This window comes from Macrosteles quadrilineatus, unplaced genomic scaffold, assembly GCF_028750875.1.
Source record: "Macrosteles quadrilineatus isolate MER2022 unplaced genomic scaffold, UCM_ALF_1.0 Scaffold_15__1_contigs__length_3749704, whole genome shotgun sequence".
Classification (NCBI taxonomy): Eukaryota; Metazoa; Arthropoda; class Insecta; order Hemiptera; family Cicadellidae; genus Macrosteles; species Macrosteles quadrilineatus.
The window spans coordinates 2,340,997-2,353,064 of NW_026542608.1; the positions used below are offsets into that span (position 1 = coordinate 2,340,997).

The 12,068-nt window shown below is 35.6% G+C and overlaps 1 protein-coding gene across 1 annotated transcript in view; it reads left to right on the plus strand.

Annotated features, from left to right (window-relative positions):
* The window catches only part of LOC129005068 (U4/U6 small nuclear ribonucleoprotein Prp4-like), a 103,413-nt gene that overhangs the window by 13,693 nt on the left and 77,652 nt on the right, over window positions 1–12,068 (plus strand). The window contains exon 4 of the mRNA XM_054433859.1: window positions 9,294–9,424. Coding sequence (XP_054289834.1) covers window positions 9,294–9,424 — 131 coding nt within the window. The remainder of the gene's footprint in view (window positions 1–9,293; window positions 9,425–12,068) is intronic.

The window sequence follows — 12,068 nt, forward strand, 5'->3', positions numbered from 1 at the left end:
GAGAATCCAGAAGCGTTCATTTATCAATGACTGAAGGAGTTGTGGTCCAGCATGTAAGTGTTTTGATTGAAAATGGACGATCAGAATGTTAACAACATGATGAGATTTTGGCAAAAGGATTGGATGTTTACTGTCATAACTCATTGAGTCTTCCTCCAACTCGAAGAATACCTTCGCTGTCCAAAAAGGGAGACAATCTTCTGATCCTTGTACTGCATGGTTTGTTGTCTTTCAAAAGTGCAATATCTTCCGAAAAAGCTTCATTTTGTACAAGTTTCATGACAAGCTTTTCAGTCGACTGTATTTCCGAGAGGGTAGGTCTATCACCTTCAGTAGTATTGACAGGGTGGTTGCGACATCTATTAATAAAGCGTAACACAAATGTTAGGACAATTAGTAGTTTGGTCCAATTTGAAAATTTAAGCAAAAAATCTGGAGTTTCAGAGGAGGTTAGCACGATGAGAGGATCCTTTTTTAATTCTGGAATTTCATTTTCTTTGAGAGAAATTGAGTCATCTGAAGGCCACTGTGACAGATTATTTGCTAACCAGGTGGGTCCTGTCCACCACAGGGGATGATCTTTCAACAACGAGGGAGAAAGTCCACGAGAAGCACAATCGGCTGGGTTGTCAGAACTTCTCACATGTTTCCACGAGTTTAAAGGAGTCAACTCTTGTATCTCTGCTACACGGTTAGAGACAAATGTTTTCAGTTTGTACGGGGGTGTACTTATCCATGCTAGGACAATGGTTGAATCACACCAATTTTGAATCAATTCTATTTGGTAGTTTGAAGAGTAAATATTTACACAGTAGTTCATTAGTTTTGCAAGTAAATGGCTACCACATAACTCTAAACGAGGAAGGGAGACTGATTTCAAAGGAGCAAGGCGAGTCTTAGAGATAATGTTTCGGATGATAACTTGACCATTAGCAGTCGTACGAAGAAATACATCAGCAGCATAACCATGAAGAGACGCATCTGCAAATCCATGAAGTTGAATTGAACAGCCTGATGTAAGCTCTAAATTTCTTGGAATTAGGATATTTGAAACGTCAGACAATTCTTCAAGAAAACTCATCCAGGACTCAGTCAATTCTAGGGGTAAGGGATCATCCCAATTCAAATTCTGTGTCCAAAGGTATTGCATAAAACATTTAGCTTTCACAGTTACTGGTGTTATAAAACCTACTGGGTCATAGGTTTGGGCAATGATGCTCAACACTTTACGTTTAGTATGTGGAATTGTTGTACATGATTTTGAAATGTTGAAATGGTAAGAAAATGTATCTGTAATAGATGACCAATGCAGACCTAGAATGCTGAAATGGGCTTGTTGTGTGGCATCATGAAAGAACATAGGAGTTTCTAAATGTTCTTGAGGCATATCATTGAGAAGCTTCTTTGAATTGGAGGTCCATTTTCTCAATTCAAATCCACCTTTCTTCAAAAGTTCAATCAATTGATTACGCAGCTCTAAAGCTTTGTCTTCAGAATCATGCCCTCCAATACAATCATCCATGTACGTTTGATGTAAAAGGACATGTTTTGCGGATGGGTACGCGTCACCTTCATCAGCAGCAAGCTGATTCAGAGTGCTAATGGCTAGAAACGGTGAACAATTCATGCCGTATGTGACAGTGGTTAATTTAAAAACTGAGAGTGGATCTTGATTATTTTCTCTCCAGAGTATCAACTGATAGGTTTGATTGTCCGGGTGAACTTTAATCTGACGGTACATCTGTTTGATGTCGCAAGAAAAAACAACTTTGTACTTTTGTGAAATTCATTAATATGTCATGAACATCAGTTTGAAGCTTAGGACCAGGGAGTAATATATCATTGAGAGAGATGTTGTTACTTGTTCGACAGGATGCTTCAAAAACAACACGAAGTTTGATTGAGGATGACTCTTTGACAACTCCGTGATGGGGCAGGAAAAAATGTGGACAGTTTAAAGGGGGTTTGACATCACATTTTGTCATGTGGCCAGAGGTGTTCTTTCATGAAATCACTGTATTTTTCATGAAATTCAGGTAGAGAGGAGAATTTCCGTTCAAGAGATGCCATTCTAGATTTGGCAGGGATCAAAGAATCACCTAATACGTCCCTATTAGGCTTAAATGGTAGTCTTACTACATAACGCCCATCAGGATCATGGGAATTAGTCTTACCAAAATGATTGACACAGTAAGAGTCATCGTCAGAAAGCTTCGAATGCTGCGGAGGTTCTTCTAGCTGCCAAAATCGCTGTAGAGAGCTGTGCAGATCGAAATCACTTATTGTTAAGAAGGTTGACAAGTCGTTGGTTGGGTGGTTTTCACCGAGGCAGGGTGTTTTACCCATAATTGTAAAACCAAATACTGTACCTACAACTTTTGGTAAATTATTACCAATAGTGTGTATCTCGCCAGTGAAAATGTTGGCAAAAAGTTCACATCCTAGGAGAATATCAATGGGTCCAGTAACATTAAATGAGGGATCTGCTAGGCTATATTTTCTGACATGCTCAATTACATCAGGATGCACTTGTGATCTAGGGAGTGGTGAAGTAATTTTGTCAAGAATAACTACAGTATGATTCTGAGCTACGGGTTTACTGTTTAGAGTTTCTAAATCCACATTAGTTACACCTTTAGTCTTGGTACTAAGGCCAGAGATGCCATCAATAGGAATTATTGACTTCGGACCACGTTCAATAGCTGGGCTGCACGTTCAGAGATGAAGGAGCATTGAGAAGCTGAATCAATCAAACCTCGGAGGATATGTGCGTGTCCGGAGGGAGACTTAACCTTGACAAGAGTCGTGGCTAGAAGTACTGTGGAGTTGCATTGGGAGAATTTATCACTTTCGCAAACCATGGATGTTGCACTTTGAGGGTATAAAACATCATTAGGTTCACTTAGGCCTATATGTTGTTCTTCATTGGAACGATTTCTGACTTTAGTAATAGGCTTAGTAGGTTTAGGTTTCAAAAAATGCAAAAGTGAGTGTTGAGGTTTTGAACAAGTCTTACAAGTACGCTTAGACATACACTGCTTAACCAAATGATTGCCAAGGCAATTTGTACACCGTTTTAAGTCATGTACCATTTGAAACCTTTCTTGAGGGGTTTTACTCTGAAATAATGTACAACTATATACATTGTGACTTTCATTGCAGCCAAAATATTTGAGATAATTTGAAGTGCTTACAAAAGCCAAAGGTCGGCGTTGAAAAGATTTATCATTTTGAAATGAAACTTGATTAGGGTTGGAAAGTTTTAGAGGAGCTACTTGTGGAGCGTGACAGAGAGAGGCATCTTCACTGTTGTTACAAAAGTCTTTAAGAAATTTGATTAATTCACTTGCTTGAGGAAAATCAGAAGAATTTAGGCGTTTTGATTCGAAAACTTGACAGAGGTTGGAGTTCATTTTTCGTAAGATCAACATACTTAGTAGGTAGTTGTCTTCCATGACATTACAGTCAAGAACACTAAGAGCTTGTTCATTTTCGTTAAACTCATTTAAAAATGATCTAAGGTTTTTGATGGATTTGTCAGTAATATTGGGCAAATCGACAATTTTACTGAGGTGGACAGAGATTAGCCTACGCTTCGAGTGGTATCTTTCCCGTAAAGCATTATAGGCTACTGTATAGTTGCCAGACGAGATCGGTAGGGATTTGATTAGGTGTAAGGCTTCGCCTTCAAGTGAACTTATCAAGTACTGGTGTTTTTCAACAAGGGATGAGCTACTGTTGTTGTGGATAGTAGTATCAAAAAGGTTAATGTAGGATATCCATGTTTTAGTGTCACCATTGAAGGACTTCAGTTCTAGCTTGGGCAATTTTACAACACTATGAGTAGGCCTAGAGGTTGGGTTTGATGTTAACGAGTTAATTGACAAGTGTTCATCATTAGAGTTCTGAATTAGAAGAGAAATTTCGGTTTGAATGTTAATTGATAGTTCTGATATGTCGTTCTGGAGCTTTAAAATAGCTTCTTCATTGTTAGAAAAAACGTTAGTATCGTCATCAACGTCAAGAAGCTTATCTAGGTTAGATTCCAAATTAGCAGAAATGGTTTTAGCTTCGTGCAAATAAAGGTTAAGTTTAGTGGTTTGAGCTTCTGTTATCTCTGAAGGACATGATTGAATATACTCACTAATGGTATTTAATTTATTTAATTGCAATTTGCATCTATTAGAAAATGTTGAAAATCTCATTTTGAAAGTTAGGCCTAGATCGTTCAATGAGTTCAGTAAGTAGTCGAGATATTGTAATTGGATGGAGTAATTAGAGGATGAGGACAACTGAGGAATAAAATCAGGGTTTCCTTATTATTTTCATGTTGATAATGCTTTATTTTGATAACTTACAATGAGATGCGGTGCGTTGTCTTCGAAGTACAAACATAACCTTACTTTTGAGTTTCTTGACGTTTGACGTTTGAAGCTGAAGTTGTAGACGAAATCGAAATGAAGTGATGAATGCGGAGCGGAACTAGCAGAACGATGACGATGTTGAACACTTGGAATGAGAGGAGTGTGGACTGTATCGTGACGTAGATGAAAAGTTCAAAATGGCGATGCGGTATTGTCCTTGGCGGCTTCACGTTGGATGAAATACGTTCAACCGAGACATTTAAATTAACTTGAAAAAAGTCGCACTAATGTTCGTAGATATAATCCGGCTCGAAGGACCAAAAATGTGCGGTGTTATTATAATAAAGAGTAAAAGGTCGAGGGTTTTGGTATAAAAGATTTAATTTATGACACTTGACGGAACAAACTGTCTTAAAAAATAATAATCAACAGACTGAGATAGCTGGGGTAAACTACTCAAACGTGGCTCCTTTTGAAAACTATGATCCAAAGAAAGAAAAATTTACATTTGACCTAAAACGTTATGAAAACTATTACACCATAAAAGGTCTAACGGACTCGACTAAGATTGGACAGCTACTGTGCATCTCTATCGGCAGTGATCACTATAACAATCTTAATTCTTTTCTAGGCACCGAGAAACAATTGAAAAGTCTCAACTATGATGAGCTTATCACAGCATTCAAGCAGTTATTGATTCCTAAAAAGAATGTTGTAGTATCTCAGCACTATTTTCTTAATGTATTTCAAAAAGAACACCAAGAATTCAAGGCTTTCCTACAACGTGATATTGCTAAGTGTGAATTTTCTGTCAAGTGTTCATGTGACCAGGACAGTTTCAATTGCCAAAGTTTTCCTGGGAGCCCAGTTTATTCAAGGTTTGCGAGATGACTGGCTACGAGAACAAATTCTACAGTCACCTGAAACTACTTTTGAAGGTATCCTTACCAGAGCAATCGCCCTCGAAGCATCAAAAATTGAATCCAGGGAACTGTCTAAACGTTCACATTCAAGTAATGCAAATTTCAATATATGTGACGATGTGAATAAAGTTTCACATAAATAGTCCATGAGCCACTTAATATTGTGGTACCACCTGGGGTGGCAAATGCAGACTATGTTTTTCTTGTATAGTTTTATTTGTAGATCAAGAATATAATATGTGATAGCAATGCATAAATAGTAGCTTTATGTAAAAAGTAGGTTTTTGTTTTTATAAAACAAAACTGAATTTTTCGCAAAAAATTGAATGTTGTCTCATATATTTGTAAAAATATACCAGTCACGTGGCATGTGCTATCACTGTTTTTTTATTGAGTTTTGTATGTAGATCATAAATTTACATGATAGCATTATCTATGTAGTAGCTTTTTTTAAAAAAAAAACTTTAATTTGAAAAATTGAGTTTTTGGTTTGAACAACATGATTTTGGCATGTATATTTATAAATACAGAATATCCTGATTGTGGTGGCTGCCCTGATTTTAGAATGTGGACACAACTTTTGACTCTGCCCCAAAGCGCCCACACTAAAGCATTGGAATGATGTCTTGGCACCATCAGCGCTGTTTGGTTGTTTTGCCATAAGACTACATGTACAGTAGACCCCCTCTTAACCAACCCTAATGGGACCGGACCTAGGTCGGATAACTCAAAAGGTCGGTTAAAACGGGCAATCCCTAAAATCACAACATAATGAAGTGCTATTCATTCAGAATTATATAATCATTATTTTGAAGTCATACTTGCATTATTTATAAAATAAACTACTATTATCTATCTCCTTTTTCATATTGATAGAAAAGTTACAAATAAACACAAAACATGGTTAAGTCAAATCAGCGAACACATAACAAAATAGAAGCGCTACTCGGAGCGCAGGAGCGTGGCAGTCTTACTAGCCGACGAAACGGACAAAGATGGCGGCGCTAGCCTAGTCCCGGCGTGTGCAACGCGCTGGTCGTCTGCTATGCTTCGAGTCAGTGTTGTTTACATAGGCTTTGTTTAAATGTAAAAATACTTTTGTATAAAAATTACTTAGGTTTTCCTGGAAGTACATTGTCGTATTAGTATATTGTTGAAAATATCTTAAAGTAAATCGATTGTTTTTACCGTAGTAAATCGATCTTTTTTCGCGGGAGAAATTTTTGTTGAAAAATATATACTGTATCTGTTTAAAAACATCTTTGTTCGCATTATAAATCTGTCATATTGGTGTTATTTCTTGTGTCACGACGAACACGATGGCATTTTGAACGACATTTTTAGCGTCTTATTAACGATATGTTAGTATACGTTTAAAAAATAAACATCAGCATAAAAACTATTGTGAGTAAAAATTTTAAAATGCATGGAACTGTTAACAATAAACCTACCAATAAGCCATAACAATTTCAGAAAGATTGGCTGAGTGGTTTGTTTACAATTAAATTTTAAACTTTAGTGTTAGTGCATAGTTTCTTAATAATCGGTACTTTTTAGGATCTTTCAACTATATAAATTTTTCTGGTAAACGGAAATTTTTTTAATTGTTACCACGTAAAATGTATTTAAACCAGCTTATATTTAATTTTTGTCTCAACAAAATCGGATAATTCAACTCAAGAGATATTTAGGTTCAAACTCGAGTGCACATATTATTTTCCCCGACAGTAGTCCCGTCGTGTGCAGCGCGCTAGTCGTCTGCTATGCTTGATGAGAATAGAGTAGATTTAAAGTTAATGATATTAGTGTAAAGGAAAACAATGTAATTGAGGACTCGAACAAAGTACTTGGTATGGTCTTGTAGGTGTAAATTTGTTTCCAAATAGTACACATTTCTCAGGATATGAAACAATATGGACAAAAATCATTTTTGTTTAGTACTTAATTAAAATTATTGCAAAAAAATATTCTAATGTTAGAGTTCGCTACTACTGTAAAATAAGTAGCAAAAGTCTTCACAAAAATAAAATCAGGCAACATCTCAATAAAACTGTAATTTTTCTGGGACAATAAATTGAGTGTAATTTTACAAATATATTTGGGAAGTTTAATTTAACTTACATAATTATCTTTAGTTTATCTTGGATGATATTGAAAGCAAATTAGTCCTTAAAAAGCTGTGCTAAACGGTTGAAAATTCTCCATAGACAATATATTTGAAAATTTCTTTAATATAAACGATATTACAGTACAACAGTATAAATAAAACATTAAAACACTGAACGCTAAATTTATAGACGACGGCCCGGCGGGGCAGCGGGCGTGGTGCGGAGCAGCGGCGATGGACCCCTTTTGTACCTGATATTTTTAGAAAACCACGCACGATAAAAATTTTTGGTGAATCGGATAGTTAAATTTGGTTATTTATCCACAACTTTCCCGCTGATGAAATTACTCTGACCAAAAAATAAAAAATTTCCTCGCAATACAACTTTTTCATGTCTGAATGTGAAAAATTAAACTACATAAGTAATACAAATATTTATAAATCAATTACTATCATAACTAATAATTTTATATTAACACCATCGTTATCCTCAGTATCAGATCTACAAGTGTGCAAAATTTCAGCAATTTTTGTCAACTACTAATGTTGTTTATGATCGTGTATTTGTCGCGGGGTTTTTAATGCGAACTGTGCTCGCGGGTCTTGGATTCAGGCTGTATGGCGGACCAAGATGGCGGATTTGGCCACACTTTCAGTGCATTTGGTTAAACGCCGTGTCCTCTCTATTATTATTATTATTATGTGCTCGCTGAGTCAAATAGACCTACTTTCAGTGGAATATATTATAATACTAGACAAAAGTCAATAATTCCTATTTTAATAACTTTAGTACTGTAATGTATTAATTGATGCTTTCCAAATCCATCGTAATACAGTACAGAACCTTTTGTTGAAATTAAAGATACAAGCAACAATTTTGTTAAAAGACAGGATGTTTATTTATAGCCTCTTACTGGAGGCTCCAGGCACAAAAACTATCTTGACCTTGGAGTTGTCAACCCCCTTCCCTGCCCTCCCTACAAGTTGTTGTTTGTTTACTCCAGCGATAAGATAATCAGTTCTCAAAATCGTAATGCACTTTAGGTTGTTATAAATTTGCCACACAGATAACAAATCAGATCAGATATGCTTGCAATGATGACAATCTAACAATAGGCTATGCTATATTGTTTCATTGTTAGGAGATAAATACAAAATAACTTGTTCTTAGTCATATCCTGTGGAGATAAGCGTATGGTTCAGTTCTCGTTCTCATCGCCCAGCGTGGGAGCGGAAATGCTGAGATTCCTAGAAAGCGGCGGTTAAGCCAAACTGCTAAGGTCGGTTAAAACAAACTGTATTATTTTACAATCCAAGGCAGATAATCCGATTATCGGTTAATACGAGGTTGGTTAAGAGGGGGTCTACTGTATTGGTATTGGGATGGTCTGGCCGTCGTCCTTACTAAGCAAGCGACGATCAAATAAGTCTTTACTGAAGTAAGGTAGGGAATGGATAGGGGGAAGGGACAGGTTAGGTGCTTCTTCAACGATACTAAAAGGATTGACAAGTGAAGACCGCTTATCGTATTACAACATTATAAGGGTAACATTTCCAAAGTTCGAAGAGTTATTAGAGTATATCACGTGACTCTCAAGGTCAAGGCTAGCGATTACTCGCCACAGAAGTTGAACATGTCGAGTGAATATATACTCGCATGCGAGTTCTAGGTGTAGCCGCCGCTACTTTCTGTTCTCACATAGTATTTGGGAGCCGCTAATCTAATAGCAGCGAGTAAAATCGCTATGTGTGAACTAGCCTTTAGAGATCTAGTCAGGTCCTGAATCAATTTGAAATGTAATCTGTTTCAATTTCAATTAAACAAATTAACATAATTGCTCATCACTAATTATTTATGTTTTATATAATTGCATTTGCCTATATCAATGTAATTAACAGGTTAGGAGAAGATGCCATTCAAAGAAAACAGGAAGAAGAGGAAGAGAGAATACAACAAGAGAAAGATCAAGAAACTACTTGGTACCATGAAGGTCCTGAAATTCTTAAAGATGCAAGATTGTGGATTGCAGGTAATTAATACCATGTAGTTGTCAGATGTTATGCAAGGTACCCAATGTTGAATCCCTGTAGCACACCTAGATACAGAATTGACCACTCTAAGTGACTGGTTTAGGATAAATGGGCTCTCCTTTAACATGGGCATAACTCAAGCACTTTCTATCAGATCATAGATACAGTTTAAAACAGATCACTTTTCCAAATTCTCAGTTGATGTCTTGTCTTAGCAGACTGTCAATTTTTGGGGAATTCATAAAAATAAACCGTGACTGGCTTCCTCACATTAACTTACAAAATACCCCCGCCGCAGCAAATCTGCAGACTAAGCGAATTTCCATATACACAGCTGGAATTCCACTAAATTATTCCCTTAAAATTGTTAGATTTATTTCCTATTTAAACATCATTAATATTAATGAGTAATTAGGTTTGCTGCCACAGGGAAGAAAATAGGGGGTTTTTATTGAAATATTAATAGCTCAGTATGAAGTAAACAAAATTTCAAAATGTCATTAATATATGTCCATACACAAGCAAGCTACAACACTGTATTTATTCTCCATAAGAATAACATGGTAATTTTAAATTTACATTATTTTGTGATTTTTCCGTAACCGTTAGGCATGCAACAATGCTTCAATATACTAAATTATTTGTTTTTTTGAGCTCTACAAAATGGTTTGGAAAGAAATTGCAAAATTTTATGTTTTCAGGGTGAAAAATTAGAAAAACCCATTTTTACCCCATAAAACCCCCCATAAACCCCTGTTCCCATAATCCGATCATGCTGGTTCGCGAACTCGTTAGAATAAATGTAGGTTTACACGTTTATACCAAATTTCATCAAAATCGGATGATTTTTGCTCGAGTTATCGCGCTAACGGACACATATATAAATAAATATATATATATTAAATATATATATTAAATATTTAAGTAAATAAGTACAACTGAGCACCCTGAATATTATATTTTATAAAATATTATATTTTATATTATATTTATTTTATTATTTCATGGTATATATTTGAATTTAGGTGTTCACGTAATAGGGCTGCTGATATATTAAATATTTAAGTGAATAAGTACAACTGAGCACCCTGAATATTATATTTTATAATTTTATAAAAAGAAGTTATATTTTATAAAATATAATATTCAGGGTGCTCAGTTGTACTTATTCACTTAAATATTATATATATATATATATATATATATGAATTTGAACGGATGGTGTTTTTGGCCTCTCCACCTCAAAACGAAAAACTAAATCGGTCCCGGGTCCAGGTCTTACCATGAGACCTACGGTAATAGCTTATTCCCTATATGGGAAATTCGCTAAAAGGAATAACTTTCTTCAGAAATTTTCAATTTTTAAAGTCACTGACACTAAAACTCATTCATGTTTTTCATCTTTAATGTCATACGGAATTCATGTGTGGGGAAATTCATGCCATGGTAAAAGGATGCTTAGGTTTCAAAAGAAGGCACTTAGAATTATAGCTTAAGTACCCTGAAGAAGTCCATGTCAAGCCATCTTTCAGGCTTTAACATTTTTTATGGTTTATAACCTGTATATTTTAGAAACAGTATTTTTGGGTATCAGAAACTTGTCTAGTTTCAGGGAGAGTCACACAAACCATATGGATAACACTAGACATAAGAAATTAATTAAGCCCACTAGCCATAACACGTATTTGAAGCATCAAGTCAATATACTGGAATTGGACCAACATTTTATAGCTTAAGTTCCTTCCTGGTAATTTAAAAAACATCGCCAATACCAAAATTTGTTATACCCTTTCCAAAAAGGTATAACAAATTTTGGAAATTGTAGCTATCTTACAATTTAAGGAAGTAAATAAACATCTGATCAAAGTTTTATCGAATTATAAAATTTTGCTTTGTGGTAGATTTATTTATATTCTAAAAAAGTGTTACTGACTGTTGAAATGAGTAGGTAAGATTCTATAAGGCTACGGTTTGCTAGATGCATAATAGATACTTATGCCATAGAATAAATAAACACCAGAGAAGAGCAGCGGCGGCCTAAACTTCATGGGATATTTATTCGGGCGGCCCGAGTTCAGAGTGCGCTAGCGTAGTCTTCGCGTCGGTAATGCAGTTCTGCAATACACAGTAGGTTGTTGACGTCTACAGCAACGATGCGCTCGGCTCGTAAACCGTAAGCGTGCGCTAATGTTTTGGTATAATAAAATTAACATTTGAAATAAACTATTACTTTATTACGCATTAAATTTTATAAATGTTATTATTTGACTTTATAAATGAAATTGTGATGAATGGATTGCAATAAAGAAACTATTGCGGTTGTTTTAAATGTGAATGAAAACTAATGACTTATAATATACATGGAAGGATTAGTCTCTCACGTCCTATAGAGCTTTGCGAACTGAACAATGTGATGCTCGTCGATACAATCACAAAGGACACATCCCTTGCCCTGGATTGGGGATTACAAACATTCCAAGAACTGGCAAGGGAGGGTCCGTCCTTTCGCAGAAGGACGATGTTTATGACATCTGTACCTGTGTAAAGCCGACAAGTGGCCCTGGCAGAATAAACGTTGGACTATAATTTTTTTGAAATACTGAACTAAATAAGGAAACTGACTATCCTAAACAATAAAAAACT